This window comes from Schistocerca gregaria, chromosome 5 (assembly GCF_023897955.1).
Source record: "Schistocerca gregaria isolate iqSchGreg1 chromosome 5, iqSchGreg1.2, whole genome shotgun sequence".
Classification (NCBI taxonomy): Eukaryota; Metazoa; Arthropoda; class Insecta; order Orthoptera; family Acrididae; genus Schistocerca; species Schistocerca gregaria.
Genome location: NC_064924.1, coordinates 253,616,317 through 253,637,474, shown reverse-complemented (window position 1 = coordinate 253,637,474; position 21,158 = coordinate 253,616,317). Strand labels below are relative to the sequence as shown.

Below are 21,158 nucleotides of genomic sequence, written 5' to 3'. Positions count from 1 at the left end.
AACTTCTACACCAGTCTATTTTCAGACAGACCTGTGCAAGACATTAATAGCTAAAAGAGTATCCTTGATTTTGATGCCAAGGCTCACGACACAGCATTTGTCACCATCTTCAGGCTCAGTAATAAATATACAAGTTTTTCAGTAATTATGAAGAATTTGTTAGACTATGTATTTCTCTTATAACAGTGCTAATCATAACTGCAAAGTTAAAAGATCTTTTAAAATTTTTGCAATTTGCTAAGTTTCTCATTTCTCAGTTACATTAGTGTGTTGACTGGCCTGTTGTTCCTCACAGCAGACCTAATATGCTAAGAATATCATTATTATTAATAATATTACTGGGTGGCTAAAAATATCATTACTGGGTAGCTAAAAAGTTTTGTGGGGAACAGACCTGGAGACAATGGAAGGTTTCAGATGGATTATATAATGGTAAGACAGATAGTTCGGAAACACATTTTAAATTTTAAAACATTTCTGGGGGCAGATGTGGATTCTGACCACAACTTATTGGTTTTGAACTGTAGATTAAAAATGAAGCAACTCCAAAAAGGTAGGAAATCAAGGAGATGGGACCTGAATGAACTGTAAGAACCACAGGTTGTTCCGAGTTTCAAAGCAAGCATTAGGGAATGACTGATAAGGAAAGGAGATAGGATTACAGCAGAGGAAGAATGGGCAGCTTTGAGAGGTGGAAGACTGAAGGCAGCAGAGGACAAATAGGTAAAAAGATGAGGCATAGTAGAAATTCTTGGGTAACACAAGAATTTAATTGATAAAAGGAGAAAATATAAAAATGCACTAACTGAAACAGGTGAAAGGGAATACAAACCTCTAAAAAATGAATTAGACAGGAACTGGAAATGTCTAAGCAGGAATGGCTAAGGGGACAAATGCAAGGATGTAGAAGCATATATCACTAAGGGAAAGATAAATGCTGCCTAGAGGCCTTTGAAGGAAAGAGAACCACCTGTATGAACATTAAAGAGTTCAGTAGAAAACCAGTGCTAAGCAGAGTAGGGAAAACTAAAAGATGGAAGCAGAATGTAGAGGGACTGTACAAGGGAGATGTACTTGATGGCAATAATATAGAAATAGAGAAAGATGCAGGTGAAGATGATCTGGGAGATACGAAGAATTTAAGAGAGTACTGGAAGATCTAAGTCAAACAAGGCCCTGGGAGTAGACAACATTCTGTTAGAACTACTCATAGCCTTGGGAGAGCCATCTATGACAAAAGTCTTCCACCTGGTACGCAAGAGCCAAAGAAAGCAGGTGCTGGCAGATGTGTAAATTAATGAACTATCAGTTTAATAAGTCATGGCTGCAAAATACTAACACAAATTCTTAACAGAACAATGAAAAAACCAACAGAAGCTGACCTTGGAGAAGATCAGTTTGGATTCCGGAGAAATGTAGGAACACGCGAGTTAGTATTGACCCTTTGTCTTCTCATTTGTAGAGTTACAGAAAGCTTTTGATAATGTTGACTGGAATATTCTCTTTCAAATTCTAAAGGTGGCAGGGGTAAAATACAGGGAGTGAAAGGCTATTTACAATTTGTATAGAAACCAGATGGCAGTTATAAGAGTCGAGGGGCATGAAAGGAAAACAGTGCTTGAGAAGGGAGTGTGACATGGTTGTTGCCTAGCCACGATGTTATTCAATCTGTATATTGAGCAAGTAGTAAAGGAAACAAAAGAAAAATTTGGAGTAGGAATTAAGAGTCTAGGGAGAAGAAGTCAGAACTATGAGGGTTGCCAATGATATTTTAATTCTTTTAGAGGAAGCAAAGGACTTGGAACAGCATTTGAGTGTAATGGGCAGTGTCTTGCAAGAAAGATACAAGATGAGCATCAACAAAAGCAAAATAAGGATAATGGAATGCAGTCAAATTATATAGTGTGATGCTGAGAAAATCAGATTAGGAATTGAGACAAAGTAGTAGATGAGTTTTGGTATTTGGACAGCATAATAAAATGTAGACTGATAATGGCAATAAAAGCATTTCTCCAGAAGAGAAATTTCTTAACATTAAGAAGTCTTTCCTGAAAGTATTTGGATGGGGTGTACTCATGTATGGAAGTGAAACATTGACAATAAACAGTTTAGACAATAAGAGAAGAGAAGCCTTGGAAATGTGGTGCTACAGAACAATGCTTAAGATCAGATGGATAATCACATATCTAATGAGGAGGTACTTAACAGAATTGGGGAGCAAAACAATTTGCAACACAACCTGACTAGAAGGAGGATCATGAGACATCAAGGGGTCACCAATTTACTACTGGATGTAAACGTGGGGGCAGAGGGGGGGGGGGGGGGGGGGGGGGGGGAGGTGTCTACAGTGTAGAGGGAGACCAAGAGATGAATATAGTATGCAGATTCAAAAGGATGTAGGTTGCAGTATAGTTACTCTGGGATAGGCTTGCACTGGACAAAGTAACATGGGGAGCTGCATCAAACCAGTCTTCAAATTGAAGACCAAAACAAAATAAGCAAAGAATAGATTGATACTCATGGGAAAGATGATCCGTTGAGATGTAGGCCCAATGAAGACACACCTACATATTATAGCTTTTGAGCACAATCTTCTTCGGTGGAGAAAAAAGGACACAAGCAAGTATATCTCACGCACAGGTCAAGGGAAGCGTCCGATTCCTGTAGATTTTTGTGTTCGTCATTTGGTGTATTTTACTGTTACATGTAGTTTGTCCCTGCACTAAAACCCAAATTTCCCCATTGTTGTCCTGTTAATATGGTTGTAGTTTGGAGGGAGATATTATTGTTTTCTTTATACGTATTTTCGTGTTTGTTGCTCTGTGTATGAAGTGACACTATAGGTACCGTATTGCCATATGATGATGTCATGGGTCAAAGAACGAGTGGAATCTGACTTCTGTAATCCCTCACGCACACATGACCAGTCAATGGAAGCTCTGACCAGAATCTATAAGAAAATATCCACTAGTGGATAAAAATATGCAAGCTATAATAACTACTCATTTATGTCTACCTAAATTTGGCAACTACTCTTAAGGCATTAGAATTGAGCACAATTATTTCAAAAGATCCACAATGCAATATTTCTGGTCTAAATTTTCACCAATAAGTACACCCAAAACTTTTAACTTTGTTTTCGTATATCATTTCCTGTTGTAAATCTGAATGAATCCTTTACTTTTATTTCTGATTAAATGCCACCCAGTTTATGCAAAAGATGGTAATAATTAAAAAAATAATTCAATTTACATTGCTAGACCAGATGATTCAGGGTGCGCACTTTTCAGCATTCTATGATATGCTACTGTGCAAATATACTATGTACTTACTTACCCTACTTGTAACATACAAGAACACAGATGTTTGTGATGACAAACTAGAAAAAATGTTTCTCGGTTTTGTTTGTTAACATAGTTAGGAAAAACTCAGAAATCTAAGACATACTTCACACAAGATATGTTGAAACTTTAAATTACACAAAATGTTAGGATTGGTACAATTAAGTAACATAGAGAAGATGCAAAAATCTCAGTTGGTGATATTTTACATCTAAATCTTTATTGCTTAGATGATAACTGAATGTACACAATCATTTCATTACAAAGGCACATCTGCATTGCTATATTTATTTAATGTACACTACACAATAAACCAATTTTGATGCTTTAAACGTGGACAGCCGAATGATGAGTTGTGAATCTGTGTAGCTGTCAACACAGCTTTATTGTGTGCTGAAATTACTAAATTAAATGTAAAATTTACTTTATAATCACTATCTGTATTAATTAAAATGGGTAAGTTACAAAGTCCTTCTAAATCATAAACTGCATTAGCCAAATACATCGTTTGTGTACAGGAACAACAATTCAGTACATTACCTCTGCAAAAATTGTGGACAGTGATGGAGACTAACAAATTACACTGAATGTATAATCATGAATTGAACTCCATATATTATAAGGTCACACCTTTCTTGGGCATTAATGCACATACTATTAAGCACAAAGATGTTATTTTGTTTAAAAGTGTCAATTTTCCCTAATTCTCAAGAACATGCGTGTGAAATTAAATTTTCTGTCTATTGCTTTCTCAGTGTGCAACATATGCTACACGTACATGTTCTTTCATAACTTCCCCTATTTACCTAAATCTAAGTACCATCGTTTCCGTTTTTTTTTTTTTTTTTTTTTGTTTTTTTTTACAACTGTCCATAATGAATTAGGCCTAATATTATATTCTGAATAATCAATAATTCTGCATATATATTATCTCATCAAAAGTTTAATTCCGCATTCTTCGATGGGTTGGAATGACACTGATAAGCAAACTTACCATAAAGTCCACTGATTAAATCATTCCATGAACGAAAGAATGCTAATGCTCTATGAAAGGAGAAAACAAAAACAAACATAGGCCTATTTGAAAACAAGCAGCAGTGTCTGGTCTTCAATTTCACAGGTTCAGGGTAGACTTTTGACAAAATGTAACTATATTAAATAACAATTCAATGTATGAAACAAATCCGTGAATGAAAAACTCTCTTTTCTTACTTAAAGCGTATGCTATTACAGAACTGGCCATTTATTTATTTCGAAAAAATCTGACTTCTGTATGTCACAGAGAGACTGAATCGAAAATACAGCCTTTCTATAATTTTTGTGCTTGATACTATACTCACAGCTGCAGCACCTGTGAAACTTTTTCCCCAACTTCAGCTTATCGGCTAACACAAATCACTTCCAACCAACAATACACAAAGGCAACCTGACAAGTCCAAACAAGACCTCACAACTCACATGCCGATACCGCACCGCACTGAAGCGTGCGGCGACCTGCCGCTAAATAACACCTCAGATAATTCTTACACAAACGTAGGAGCTGAATGATCTCAGTGATAACTGGTCATGTATAGAAAATGCACCTGTTTAATTATTTGTAACCGTCGGATGTAAGTGGTAGAGAGTGAATATTCGAGACTATCTATGACGCATGCAAGACGATTCTCGTTCGATATCAGCCCAACTCAAATTTTTCATCAATCAGGGCCCTTGTTGCCAAATATTGCCACACTTTATCTGTAAAATGTGGAGAGGGAAATGTTTTATCACCTCCTCATGACGCCAGTTCTACTTACAACTAAATGGGAGTTGTTTTTACCTCATTCGAACTTCGATGGTATTTCGTTCAGCCGCAGGTATTTCTATGTCTACGTACCTACTCTGCAAACTTCTGTGAAGAGCATGGCAGAAGATACTTTTCATTGAACTACTTACAGTGATTTTCTCCAGTTCCATTAACGACTGGAACGCAAGAAGAATTATTTGTAAACGCTCACTGTAATTAGTCTAATGACGTCTTCGCGATATGTAGGAGTTGAACTGTTTCGTGAATCATGTGATGAAATACGTTCAAAATGTAAAGTATGAGAGCACAAAGGCCAGTTCACACTGGCCATCATGTCACGTCACGTTCCATCCCATCAAAACATTCCGCAATGCAATGCATTTCATATGGTGGAATCCACACCGGCCATCTTGTCAAGCCATGGAATGTTACAGCACCGTCAAGGTTTATTTGGAAAAAATTTGACGACTGACGTCATCCGTCCTTTGCCCCACAAGCTCATTTCCTCATGATCACGGCCATGCAAGAATCTTCATATTTCGTTTCATTATTTCTTTTTTTTTAATTTATAATAAATGACGACAGATTAACAGAAGCAGTGAGACAGCAGTCTGAATTGTACCACATGAGTATACTAAATTACTTGCCCTCTACTAATTCTATGAAAAGGGATTTTTATAGATACCGGTACCATACAATGAAATGGATTGCAACATGGCTGCGACAGCAAGTGAAAAAAGTATTGTGGCTAGAATCAGATGGTTTAGTAGGTGGAATTCATTTGTATATTGTCAGGCATTTGTAGTGTTACATAAATAAATGCGCTGAAACCTTTAGATACTGCAAGTTGTTTGTTGAAATACTGATTTGCGGCAGGGCTATTTATTATTAAGCACCTCTCTAAATTGTGTATGAAACAGTTTTGTAAGAGTCAGTGTTCAATATTTATGTGGTATATGTAAGGCTCTCGAACTATTTCGCCAAATACAACATGTAAAGAGAACCTATATATCTCGAAGAGGAAGATTTTGAGCGAGAGATGACTATTGCACAAAAATTTGCACTGGTCTAGTATCTAAGTTAACCTTAAAACAGACCAAATTTTCACGGGATCTAATGGCACTGTGTTCCTTTTCAGTAATTCTGGCTGCAATGTGACGAAACAGATAAAAAACTGATGCTTCGACTTTCCAAAATATGAAATGCAGATTCCTCTTCCTCAAGTTCCATGTATAGTGCGTAAAATTTCCCTTCTGTCCCCCGTAATGACATTTTATGGGACCGACGCAATTTCTTTGTGTTGCTTTGCAGCTCTATCTCTGAGAGCTGCAAACCCAAATATGGACAATGACGCAGCGTGTCACACGGAATACGAATCCGTTAATCAAGGCATCTTCTCATCTGGCGTACATACAGAGGAACCTGCGCAACACAGAATCCCGACCACCTCGGCTGTATGGATTACCTAAGATCCATAAAAATAACGTTTCACTAAGACCGATTGTTAGCACTCCTGGCTCACCGATGTATAATCTGGCAAAACGCTTGGCCCCTCTGCTCCAGCCACGTGTGGGAAAGACTGACACATATATAAAGGAATCAGGACATTTCATTGAGAAGCTGAAGAAACTAAAACTTGCACCAAACGACATGCTCGTCAGCTTTGTTTCCAAACGAGCCACTCAGTGACACTCTGGAGCACATCGGTTCGATCTTCCCGCAAGACATCACAAAGCTCTTTCACGCATGTCTCACCATGAGCTACTTCACTTGGAATGGCAACTTCCACAAACAGCTGGAAGGCGTCGCCACAGGTAGGCCTCTTAGTCCATTGGCAGCCAACTTCTTCATGGAACACTTTGAAACACAGGCACTGGGCTTGGCACCTTGTAAATCTAAGGCGTGGTGCAGATACGTCGATCATACCTTCGTTTTGTGGAGCCATGGTGAAGAACAGCTCAGTGACTTCCTGAGACACTTGAGTAGTCTCTATACCAGCATAAAATTTCTCATTGAAGTAGAAAAGGACAAAAAACTATCATTTCTCGATGTGCTGGTCACAAGAGATAGTGAAAACCTGGGACACAGCGTGTATCAAAAATCGACACACACGGACCAATACCTGCACAAATTATCAAATCACCACGCAGGCCAGAAAAGAGGCATGTTAATATGCTCGTAATGTGGGCAAGATGTATATTTGAGCTGCAGCACATCAAATGCGAAATACAACACTTGGAAAGTGTTCAGAGAAGCAATGGGTACTCCACAAATTATATTAGAAGTATAACAGAGCCAAACAATTGATGAAGTGACAAATCAGAAAAAGAAATGTCGGGCACGACCTTCCTGCCATACACTCCCAGAGTGACGGACACAATTGGCCGTACATTGCGTAGACAAAGGTTAAAGACTATTTATAAACCGACAAACATGATCAAAGAGTGTCTGAGGTCGTCAAAGGAGAAATGCCGGAAATATACGTTACACTATGCACATGCGGAAAAGTGTATGTTGGAATGACTCGACTATCGATCAACACCAGAATCACAGAACATAAGCGACATTGCTGATTGGGGCACGTGGAGAAATCGGCTGTGGCAAAGCACTTGCTATGTGAGACCGACCACGTAGTAAAATTCACTGACACAGAAGTTCTGGCTGTAGAGAAGAACTATCACAACTCGTTGTTCAGATAAGCACAAAAACACGAGAACAACTTCAACAAGAAAGAAGAAAGCCTCAAGGTAAACGGAACCTGCCTTCCTGTGCTGCAGTGAATGACCGTCGCAGGTAGCAGAGAACCTCACTGGAAATGATGGAGGAGAAGCCCTTGGACGTTGGCGCGTCAGGGACATACAGTTCGCGGCTGGGAGCTGGCTCCAGACCACCACCAGCTATAGAGAGTGAACCTTTAACAATGCTAACCACTCATGTTGGCGAAAGGTGAGAAAAATCATCAGATGAACGTCGGCCGAAGAATGTGAGACTGAAGCCAACATGCAGTTTGTGAGTTCTCTGTAGTTTAGAGTTCTAGCATGTTCATGATTAGGATGAGGAAATGAAATATAGCTAGCTTTTTTTATCGCTAATGACGTTGTCTGACACGAAAGCACACATAGTTTTGCTGTAAATAACTTTGAAGTATGTTCAGTATGCTTGACATCCATTTGTTGTAGAAATTTAGGACATGTTCTGAGCTCAAACATAATGAGGTATCTCTGACAAAATCAGCTTCCAAAAAAATTAGTCATGTGAAAACCGAAGTACACTTCTCTCAAACGACATTCTGACAGACATGCATTAAGGCTGTCTGGTGGAAACAGTATTTCGTTACTTCAAAAGGCATATTACTCAGTACCATCGCTATGTTTACTTTCGAAAGTACGATCATAGAGAGGATGCAACATGCTATCTTGTATTGAGAATCATCAACAGATTAGAAGTAACTTTGAGTGCGCCCCAGGAAAGTGTGTTGGGACCCTTCCTATTTAGGACTTTGTAGACTATGTTAACAATAAACTCAAACTTATTGCAGTTGATGTAGTTAGTTATAATGAACTACTGTTGTAAAAAATCTGTACTATTTAATTGTGATTATCGGTTCATTAGCTACTAATATCTTATTTATTTTAATTGCATTTGCATTTCTTAGAAATGCACTTATGTATGATAAGTTTCAGTTAAAAACTAACGAAAATAATACATTAAGTACAGCATTTGTTATCAATAAAAAATATTACGTGTACCAGCTACAAGAACGTAAAGCACATAATAATTACTTTTATGTATGAGTAAAGTATTCATTTTGGATCACTTCTTCATTGAAAATTGTTACCCTTAACAAAATTACTTTTACAAGACAAGAATTTATAGCATGTCACACACACAGCTGCAGTCTCACTGGTTTCAGTTGCCTGAGAGTGCAGACGCGTGTGTGTGTGTGTGTGTGTCTATTGTTGACAAAGACCAATGGCCAAAACTTTAATTGTGAGAGTGGTTTTGTTGTGCCTAACTGCGATTCAGCGTCTCCGCTACATGCTGAGTAGCAACTTTCGTTCTCATAATATTATTACATTCCATCTTGGATTTCCCACTGTTTGATTTATAGCATCTTTTAGTCATAAACGACATTTAAAAACAATAACAGGCCTGTGGTCATTCTGTTAAGGAAGAGTCCAGGATTGCTTTTCCAGATTCGCTCACAACAAATTAAATTTTTTATTTTATATTTATGTGAAAGATATATTTTTGAATATTTTGGATCCCTGAAAAGATTTTCATAACTTAAGAGTGTTCTGAATGGCATATTTTGTAATAAATCGGTGGTTGTGATTAAGTTTCCTGTAAATAAGTAACAAATCGTGTCACATTAGTTTTGTCTTTTAATAGGAGTGTTCTGAACCTAAGTTCGATCCCACAGGCAATTCTTGAATGAAGAGCTGGGGATTTATCCTAATTACAGTACCTTAACACCCAATTGTTTCAGCAACCAAATGAGCTACCAGAACTGGCAACTCACTTGCAGCACTAGAGCACACACTAATGGCAGTTCTCAGAGCTGCAGGATCTACTTATATCAATACATTTTAAAACTATTATCATCCTTGCCTTCTGATGCAGAAGGATTTCAGTTCTCTAATAAAGGAAAATTTCGTAATCGCTGAAGTATAGTGTCCATGGAATCCTATGTCTACTACTGCAGCCTTAACAGTAGTGGTAAATATCACCAGTGGGTTTCTTCAAATTACAACAGCCATCAGGACCACCGGTACCAACCTGCAGCCTCTCTTGAGCTACACAGAAATTAAATCCAATTCAACATGCTGCCTGGGTAATCTGCGCAGCAATTAAAATCCACGAAATTTCAATCAGCAACTACAACAATTCAGATGGACTCAACAGCTGCCCACTTGACCTGAGCAGCACCGAAAACCATTCGTAAATTTAAACAATAAACTTCTACAAAGCTAACGAATGCAATGCCTGCTCAGCTGATCTGTGCAGCACTTAAAACCACGTGAAAACTTAATCGCAATTGCAACAACCCAAACTAATTCAGTAACTGCAACATTTAAGACCACATTCACGTTCGAACACAAGTCGAAAAACCACTCATGACAATCGCCAAAACATTCTCTTGAATTAATGGAAAATCCATCACAACAACCTCGAGATGGCGCACAACTCCACTCACTGAAACACACTCGCCAACAACCTCCTGCATCAGTGCCGCTGTCGGAGCTCCACACTTACCTCACCTACACAAGATGGCATTGCCTGCTTACCTTGAGCGCTACGGATCGAACCAGCAGGTCTTTCAAACTAAATCTTTAGCGGACCCCAGTCGAAAAGCGAGAGATATGCTTGCAGCAAGTACCACATGACACAGTATATTGTCTCCAATTATCGGACATTGACGCTATTGTCGAATTTTCTGTGACCATGACTGAAAAACGCTTCAGAGAAACAGTAAAAATTGCACAAGTTTTCTGTTGCTGCAATAGGTATCTCGTTTTTGGCTATGAGTCACTTAAGTTCCAAAAGGTTACTGATAACATTTATATCATATCACACATAAATCAGAAGAGAAACAGCAAGTTTAGTATAAAGTTACTATATGTAATATACTACACCAGGCTTAAGTTATTTCTTTACAGTTCACTAAAATATTGCGCCAGGTACAGTGCAGCCCCACTCTGTTTGCTGTTCTCAGGCAAGGGATGAGTTGGTTGCTATTAATAAGCACTTGGAAATCGCCCTGACTTCTGTCAAACGACTAGAAGCTGCAGGAAGTTCAAGGAACTCGAAAATTTCAACACAGGACAGGAAAATGAAGGAGAACTATGGCTCAAATTAAATGACTAGTTGACCAAACACTGGATTGATATGTACCCATCAGAACAGTTTATGATCGTAGAGATATTCCATGGTGTACAATCAAAGTAAAGAAACCTCTATAGAAACGGAGACTACTGCATAATAGGCATAAAACAAAGCACACTGCTATAAATTGAGAAATGTTGAATGAGATATATGTGACAGTCTAGAGAGCAATAAAGAGAGCCTTCAGTGACTACCACAGCAGAATATTGTTGAAAGATCTTTCACAAAACCTAAAGAAATTCTGGTCGTGCGTAAAGGCCGTTAGAAGCACCAGAGTTAGTGTCCAGCCAAACGTGGACAAGGCAGGAACTGAAGTTGAGAATAACAAAACGTAAACAGAAATGCTTAAATCTGTTTTCAAACGTTCCTTTACAACGGAAATCAGGAGTAATGCACCAGTTTAATTCTCGTATCACTGAAAAGATGAATGAAATAGATATTAGTATTAATGATGCTGAGAAACAGTTGAAACCATTAAAACTGAACAAAGCCCCAGGACCCAATGGAACCCCTATCAGATCCTATATTCAGTTTGCCACTAAGTTAGCCCCTCTGTTAACTATACACTAAAGTGACGAACGTCATAGGATGCCCACAAACATCGTGACTGACCTTTTTTTGACCGGCGTGGGGCAACAGCTCGACATGGCATGGACTCAACAAGAAATTGGAAGTCCCCTGTAGAAATACTGAGCCATGCTGTCTCTATGGCCCTTCATAATTGCGAAGACGTTGCTGGTAGAGTATTTGGTGCATGAACTGAACTCTCGATTATGTCCCATAAATGTTCAGTGAGACTCATTTGGAGCAATTTAGGTGACCAAACATTCGCTCTAATTGTCCAGAACGTTCTTCAAACCAAGTGTGCACAATTGGCTCAGATGAAATGACACATCGTCATACATAAATATTCTACCGTTGTTTCGCAACATTAAGTCGATGAATCACTGCAAGTGGTCTCCAAGTAGGTGAATATAACCATTTCCAGTCAATGACCAGTTCCACTCCATGTAAACACATAGTCCACACCATTATGGAGCCACCACCAATTTCCACAGTGCCTTGTTGACAACTTGGGTCCATGGCTTCCTGGGGTCTGTACCACACTCGAACCCCACCATCAGCTCCAACTGAATTCGGGACTCATCAGATCAGGCCAGGGTTTTCCGGTCGTCTGGGGTCCAACTGATATGGTTACAAGCTCAGGGCAGACGCTGCAGGCGATGTCATACTGTTAGCAAAGAAACTTGAGTTGGTCATCTGGTGCCATAGCCCATAACGCCAAAATTTCGCAACACTGTCGTAACGGATATGTTCGTTGCAGATCCCACATTGATTTCTGCCGCTATTTTACGTAATGTTGCTTGTCTGTTAGAACTGACAACTCTGCAAAACGTTGCTGCTTTTATCTACATCTACATGACTACTCTGCAATTCACATTTAAGTGCTTGGCAGAGGGTTCATCGAACCACAATCATACTATCTCTCTACTATTCCACTCCCGAACAGCGAGCGGGAAAAACGAACACCTAAACCTTTCTGTTCGAGCTCTGATTTCTCTTATTTTATTTTGATGATCATTCCTACCTATGTAGGTTGGGCTCAACAAAATATTTTCGCATTCGGAAGAGAAAGTTGGTGACTGAAATTTCGTAAAAAGCTCTCGCCGCGACGAAATACGTCTATGCTGTAATGACTTCCATCCCAACTCGTGTATCATTTCTGCCACACTCTCTCCCCTATAACGCGATAATACAAAACGAGCTGCCCTTCTTTGCACCCTCTCGATGTCCTCCGTCAATCCCACCTGGTAAGGATCCCACACCGCGCAGCAATATTCTAACAGAGGACGAACGAGTGTAGTGTAAGCTGTCTCTTTAGTGGACTTGTTGCATCTTCTAAGTGTCCTGCCAATGAAACGCAACCTTTGGCTCGCCTTCCCGACAATATTGTCTATGTGGTCCTTCCAACTGAAGTTGTTCGTAATTTTAACACCCAGGTACTTAGTTGAATTGACAGCCTTGAGAATTGTACTATTTATCGAGTAATCAAATTCCAACGGATTTCTTTTCGAACTCATGTGGATCATCTCACACTTTTCGTTATTTAGCGTCAACTGCCACCTGACACACCATACAGCAATCTTTTCTAAATCGCTTTGCAGCTGATACTGGTCTTCGGATGACCTTACTAGACGGTAAATTACAGCATCATCTGCGAACAACCTAAGAGAACTGCTCAGATTGTCACCCAGGTCATTTATATAGACCAGGAACAGTAGAGGTCCCAGGACGCTTCCCTGGGGAACACCTGATATCACTTCAGTTTTACTCGATGATTTTCCGTCTATTACAACGAACTGCGACCTTCCTGACAGGAAATCACGAATCCAGTCGCACAACTGAGACGATACCCCATAGCTCCGCAGCTTGATTAGAAGTCGCTTGTGAGGAACGGTGTCAAAAGCTTTCCGGAAATCTAGAAATACAGAATCAACTTGAGATCCCCTGTCGATAGCGGCCATTACTTCGTGCGAATAAAGAGCTAGCTGCGTTGCACAAGAGCGATGTTTTCTGAAGCCATGCTGATTACGTATCAATAGATCGTTCCCTTCGAGGTGATTCATAATGTTTGAATACAGTATATGCTCCAAAACCCTACTGCAAACCGACGTCAATGATATAGGTCTGTAGTTAAATGGATTACTCCTACTACCCTTCTTGAACACTGGTGCGACCTGCGCAATTTTCCAATCTGTAGGTACAGATCTATCGGTGAGCGAGCGGTTGTATATGAGTGCTAAGTAGGGAGCTATAGTATCAGCGTAATCTGAAAGGAACCTAATCGGTATACAATCTGGACCTGAAGACTTGCCCGTATCAAGCGATTTGAGTTGCTTCGCAACCCCTAAGGTATCTACTTCTAAGAAACTCATGCTAGCAGATGTTCGTGTTTCTAATTCTGGAATATTCCATTCGTCTTCTCTGGTGAAGGAATTTCGGAAAACTGCGTTCAATAACTCCGCTTTAGCGGCACAGTCGTCGATAACAGTACCATCGGCACTGCACAGCGAAGGTATTGACTGCGTCTTGCCGCGTGTGTACTTTACATACGACCAGAATTTCTTCGGATTTTCTACCAAATTTCGAGACAATGTTTCGTTGTGGAACCTATTAAAGGCATCTCGCATCGAAGTACGTGCCAAATTTCGCGCGTCTGTAAATTTTAGCCCATCTTCAGGATTTCGCGTTCTTCTGAACTTCGCATGCTTTTTCCGTTGCCTCTGCAACAGCGTTCGGACCTTTTTTGTGTACCACGGGGGATCCGTTCCATCTCTTACCAATTTATGAGGTATGAATATCTCAATTGCTGTTGCTACTATATCTTTGAATTTGAGCCACATCTCGTCTACATTCGCATAGTCAGTTCGGAAGGAATGGAAATTGTCTTTTAGGAAGGCTTCTAGTGGCACTTTATCCGCTTTTTTAAATAAAATTATTTTGCGTTTGTTTCTGATGGATTTGGAAGAAATGGTATTGAGCCTAGCTACAATGACCTTATGATCACTAATCCCGGTATCAGTCATGATGCTCTCTATCAGATCTGGATTGTTTGTGGCCAAGAGGTCAAGTGTGTTTTCGCAACCATTTACAATTCGCGTGGATTCGTGGACTAACTGCTCTAAATAATTTTCGGAGAATGCATTTAGGACAATCTCGGAAGACGTTTTCTGCCTACCACCGGTTTTGAACAAGTATTTTTGCCAACATACCGAGGGTAGGTTGAAGTCCCCACCAACTATAACCGTATGAGTGGGGTATTTATTTGTTACGAGACTCAAACATTCTCTGAACTGTTCCGCAACTGTATCATCGGAGTCTGGGGGTCGGTAGAAGGAGCCAATTATTAACTTAATTCGGCTGTTAAGTATAACCTCCACCCACACCAATTCGCACGGAGTATCTACTTCGACTTCACTACAAGATAAACCACTACTGACAGACACCAACACTCCACCACCAATTCTGCCTAATCTATCTTTCCTGAACACCGTCTGAGACTTCGTAAAAATTTCTGCAGAACTTATTTCAGGCTTTAGCCAGCTTTCTGTACCTATAACGATATCAGCTTCTGTGCTTTCTATTAGCGCTTGAAGCTCAGGGACTTTTCCAGCGCAACTACAACAGTTTACAACTATAATTCCGACTGTTCCTTGATCCAAGCACGTCCTGTAATTGCCAAGCACCCTTTGACATTGCAGCCCATCCCGCACTTTCCCGAGGCCTTCTAACCTAAAAAACCGCCCAGTCCATGCCACACAGCCTCCGCTACCCGTGTAGCCGCCAGCTGAGTGTAGTGAACTCCTGACCTATTCAGCGGAACCCGAAACCCCACCACCCTATGGCGCAAGTCAGTGGTTAACTGAAGCCCATCAGTCACTATGTCGTCCAAGGCGAGAGGTAATGCTTGAAATTTCATAGTTTCGTCACACTCCTGACGCCATGGACATCCGAATACTGAAGACTGTAATGATTTCTGAAATGGAATGTACCATGCATTTAGTTCCAACTACCACTCCGCGTTCAGAGTCTCTTAATCACGTCGGAAACATTTTCACATGTATCACATGAGTACAAATGAGAACTCCATCAATGCAATGCCTTCTATACCTTGTGTATTATCATGCGCAAAAGAATCTGAAAGACCAGAATTGTGACAAGCCTGATTTGCATGCAACTAACATAACGCAGCTGTCTAGTGGGTCCTCTAATCGCTTTGTGGTACAGTCGTTCGACTATACAAAATGGATACCACGAGAGACTACTAGACAACACTGTTCTTTAAGGCAATCAGTGCCATGTAACAACACACCATGATACGGTAAAAACTAGAAAAAACACGTAATTCTACATCTACATCTACATCTACATGACTACTCTGCAATTCACATTTAAGTGCTTGGCAGAGGGTTCATCGAACCACAATCATACTATCTCTCTACTATTCCACTCCCGAACAGCGAGCGGGAAAAACGAACACCTAAACCTTTCTGTTCGAGCTCTGATTTCTCTTATTTTATTTTGATGATCATTCCTACCTATGTAGGTTGGGCTCAACAAAATATTTTCGCATTCGGAAGAGAAAGTTGGTGACTGAAATTTCGTAAAAAGGTCTCGCCGCGACGAAAAACGTCTATGCTGTAATGACTTCCATCCCAACTCGTGTATCATATCTGCCACACTCTCTCCCCTATAACGCGATAATACAAAACGAGCTGCCCTTCTTTGCACCCTCTCGATGTCCTCCGTCAATCCCACCTGGTAAGGATCCCACACCGCGCAGCAATATTCTAACAGAGGACGAACGAGTGTAGTGTAAGCTGTCTCTTTAGTGGACTTGTTGCATCTTCTAAGTGTCCTGCCAATGAAACGCAACCTTTGGCTCGCCTTCCCGACAATATTATCTATGTGGTCCTTCCAACTGAAGTTGTTTGTAATTTTAACACCCAGGTACTTAGTTGAATTGACAGCCTTGAGAATTGTACTATTTATCGAGTAATCGAATTCCAACGGATTTCTTTTGGAACTCATGTGGATCATCTCACACTTTTCGTTATTTAGCGTCAACTGCCACCTGACACACCATACAGCAATCTTTTCTAAATCGCTTTGCAGCTGATACTGGTCTTCGGATGACCTTACTAGACGGTAAATTACAGCATCATCTGCGAACAACCTAAGAGAACTGCTCAGATTGTCACCCAGGTCATTTATATAGATCAGGAACAGTAGAGGTCCCAGGACGCTTCCCTGGGGAACACCTGATATCACTTCAGTTTTACTCGATGATTTGCCGTCTATTACTACGAACTGCGACCTTCCTGACAGGAAATCACGAATCCAGTCGCACAACTGAGACGATACCCCATAGCTCCGCAGCTTGATTAGAAGTCGCTTGTGAGGAACGGTGTCAAAAGCTTTCCGGAAATCTAGAAATACGGAATCAACTTGAGATCCCCTGTCGATAGCGGCCATTACTTCGTGCGAATAAAGAGCTAGCTGCGTTGCACAAGAGCGATGTTTTCTGAAGCCATGCTGATTACGTGTCAATAGATCGTTCCCTTCGAGGTGATTCATAATGTTTGAATACAGTATATGCTCCAAAACCCTACTGCAAACCGACGTCAATGATATAGGTCTGTAGTTAAATGGATTACTCCTACTACCCTTCTTGAACACTGGTGCGACCTGCGCAATTTTCCAATCTGTAGGTACAGATCTATCGGTGAGCGAGCGGTTGTATATGAGTGCTAAGTAGGGAGCTATAGTATCAGCGTAATCTGAAAGGAACCTAATCGGTATACAATCTGGACCTGAAGACTTGCCCGTATCAAGCGATTTGAGTTGCTTCGCAACCCCTAAGGTATCTACTTCTAAGAAACTCATGCTAGCAGATGTTCGTGTTTCAAATTCTGGAATATTCCATTCGTCTTCCCTGGTGAAGGAATTTCGGAAAACTGCGTTCAATAACTCCGCTTTAGCGGCGCAGTCGTCGATAACAGTACCATCGGCACTGCGCAGCGAAGGTATTGACTGCGTCTTGCCGCTTGTGTACTTTACATACGACCAGAATTTCTTCGGATTTTCTACCAAATTTCGAGACAATGTTTCGTTGTGGAACCTATTAAAGGCATCTCGCATCGAAGTACGTGCCAAATTTCGCGCGTCTGTAAATTTTAGCCCATCTTCAGGATTTCGCGTTCTTCTGAACTTCGCATGCTTTTTCCGTTGCCTCTGCAACAGCGTTCGGACCTTTTTTGTGTACCACGGGGGATCCGTTCCATCTCTTACCAATTTATGAGGTATGAATATCTCAATTGCTGTTGCTACTATATCTTTGAATTTGAGCCACATCTCGTCTACATTCGCATAGTCAGTTCGGAAGGAATGGAAATTGTCTTTTAGGAAGGCTTCTAGTGGTACTTTATCCGCTTTTTTAAATAAAATTATTTTGCGTTTGTTTCTGATGGATTTGGAAGATATGGTATTGAGCCTAGCTACAATGACCTTGTGATCACTAATCCCTGTATCAGTCATGATGCTCTCTATCAGCTCTGGATTGTTTGTGGCCAAGAGGTCAAGTGTGTTTTCGCAACCATTTACAATTCGCGTGGGTTCGTGGACTAACTGCTCTAAATAATTAGAGATGAGTTAGTCCCCAATGCTTGTACAGGTTACAATGATTTTTCAAAAGCGTTACAATCTCATTACAATCTGAAACAATTAACTATGGCACATAAACTATGTAGCAATCCTTCAACAAAGTAAATGTTTGCATGAACAAGATATTGTGAGACAATGTCTGGACTAATAAAGGTCTATGACAGTTTGAAGTATTTTTCCTTCGGATAAGGTTTTCCCGCATGTGCTAAATGTCCCAGTGACGATTGCTTTTTGGATAAACTGGTCGTTAAAGGAACTAGTTAAAGAAAACGTGATAAACAGCAGTAAACGGTCTATAGAAACCGCAATATTAATGGTGTATAATCACTATACTAATTATTCATGAAGAATTATTTGCCCACATGTTTGAACTATAAATGACATGACGAAATTTTTTGGTCTGGATCTGGAAAGAAACCCAGCAGATGTAGCCGCTACTAACTAAAATACACTTTCGCACCTGTCTGGGACTTGATCAAGGCAACAATCATCAATGCTAACTAGCTGTAAAGAGACGTGAAATATAAAGATCTTCTCCAGTATTAGTTAACACATCTGATCTTGGAACGAAATGACGAAATTATTTCTACTACATCAAAACCATTATCACCCTGTTAACTAACCACAAAAGACGTTTAATACACTCTCATTCACAAGTAACCAAATATGCATGTGCTGAAAATTGGAATGCTGTGATTTAAAATGTTGCGAAGTGATTTTCTACCCAGCCCGTTATCGGTTCTTAACTAAGTAAAATCAGATGCTAGAAATCAAATTTATTTACCAGCAGCCAGCTGTATCAATGTGAGACGAGGGTACAATTTGTTGTGCTTGCCCGGGAATCGAACCTGGCGCGTAGTGTCGATGTTTCCCATCCATAAATGGAGGTTAAGCATCAACTACTTGCTCACCAGTAGTGAGATGCTCGCATGTTTCATTAGAAATAACGGTATCTATCGTTATTGTTTACTATTCATGAACTGACATTAAATATGCAAATTATTATTCGGTGGTAGTTCAGTGTGCACATGCTAGGCTCAAATGGTTCAAATGGCTCTGAGCACTATGGGACTTAACAGCTGTGGTCATCAGTCCCCTAGAACTTAGAACTACTTAAACCTAACTAACCTAAGGACATCACACACATCCATGCCCGAGGCAGGATTCGAACCTGTGACCGTAACATGTTAGGCTCTGACGCTGTTGGTAGTGAAGGCATATTTTGTTTAATGCTGATTCTGAACCACTGTGCGACCTAACATTCTGGACTTGGCGTTACCATAGGTGAATTAGATCTTTTCGTGAATGTTAAAAATGGACACCACGAGTGAGAATCGAACCTATGGCCAGTGTTGCTATCACTTCGACATGGACTTGAATTAACAAATGTAAAGGCCAATTAGCTACCGATTGCAACTTGAACATCAGATATAAATATCGGGGGAATAATTACGGGGTTCTCCTTGTAAGTAGCTGTCGTAGTAATTTTTGTTGTAATGTCTTATAAGAACTGCAAAGTAAAAAAAAAATGTTCTCCAGAAGCGATTAGGTTCTGTAGTATCACCTGAAGCCGTTAACGGAATGAGTAAATAATATTCTTTTTGCTATTAAATACGTGAAAATAATTTTTATTACATAGGGTTTCTTTGACACATAATGAAACAGATGAAACCACAACATGACAATGATTACAAAACGCGAACATAAACAAAGACAATTCATAAACTGCGAATAACACAATTATTTCATCTACATCTATATTTCACAAGCCACATTAAGGTGTATGATTCAGGGCACTACATATACGACTATCATTTCCCCATTTGTTTACTCCAGCCGCGAATATTTTGTAGGAAGAACGATTGCTAGTAAACCTCTGTGTGCGCTAGACTCTCTCTAATTTTATCTTCACTGTTTTTCTGCGAGATATAAGTATGAATAAGCAGTTAATTGCCCGACTATTCAAGTTACCTACGGTCTAGTTATTAAACAGTAGACCATACCGCCGTGGAGGCTGCCTCTTTTGCACCGTCTTCACATGGAATTGAATGAGCAACTCCCTGACACTTCGTTGCTTACTAGATAATCCAATAACTAAAGGATTACTTGGATCTTTTCTATTTTGGCTATTCCATGTGGTACGGACTCAGAATGATGAGCAGTATTTAAGCATTGGTCAAACGATTGTAAAAAAGTCAAGGAACATGGCATCTACCAGGTCACTTGTGTCTCCTGTTTTCTGAAATTTCGTAGGTGAACAGAGCGTTCTGAGTTCCACACGATCCTTGTTTACAGAAATCGTGTTGATTCTTACAGAACGATTTAGAAACTCCGAAACTTGTTGAATATGCGAGCATGACACATATTACGAAGTTCTACAACAGACCGACGTCGGAAATGTAGACCTATAGTTTTGTGCATCTTTCCGAGGACCTTTCCTGAAAATGAGAATAACCTGTGCTTTTTTCCAATCATTAGGATAACTCATCAGGACATCTACGCTAAAATGATGTCACGAAAGGAATTAATTCTTTCCATACTTTGTGTATAATCCAGTTGGTATACTTGCAGGTGATGTGCCCATTCTTCTGATGAGTGATTTCTGTAGCCTTACTATCCCGTGGTCACGTAGTTCTATATCTATTTTGTCGTTCATGCGATGATTTATGGGGGGAGGGGGGTATGTTTCGTTTACAGAAGTAACAAAAGTCCATATTTAGTATGCAATATGCTTGGAAAAATGAAATACAACTTATCACGATAAAGGTACAAAAAATGTCTGTCTGATTAATTCAAAGAACCCCAAGTCGTTAAGGATCATCAACAGAATATGTAAATTCGGCCGCGAAATGCTCTTTGTCTATGTTCAGTCCACTGTCATACAGGAGCGTCTCAGAACTACCACAAAAGTTTGGAATTTA

At 40.0% G+C, this 21,158-nt stretch overlaps 1 protein-coding gene across 5 annotated transcripts in view; it reads right to left on the bottom strand.

Annotated features, from left to right (window-relative positions):
- Positions 1–5,543, bottom strand: part of LOC126273163 (eukaryotic translation initiation factor 2-alpha kinase 1-like) — a 153,165-nt gene extending 147,622 nt beyond the window's left edge. Inside the window, exons 1-2 of one of the 5 annotated variants that reach the window (XM_049976634.1) lie at positions 5,161–5,543; positions 4,682–5,078 (exon numbers count right to left, since the gene is read on the bottom strand). Coding sequence is in view for 1 of the 5 variants with exons in the window: in XM_049976632.1 (XP_049832589.1) it covers positions 5,218–5,245 (28 nt within the window). In the remaining 4 variants the exon portion in view is untranslated. Of the gene's footprint in view, positions 1–4,681 lie in introns of all 5 variants that reach the window. The other 4 variants (XM_049976633.1, XM_049976636.1, XM_049976632.1 and 1 more) reach the window with 4 other exon arrangements.
- Between the last annotated feature and the right edge of the window lie 15,615 nt (positions 5,544–21,158).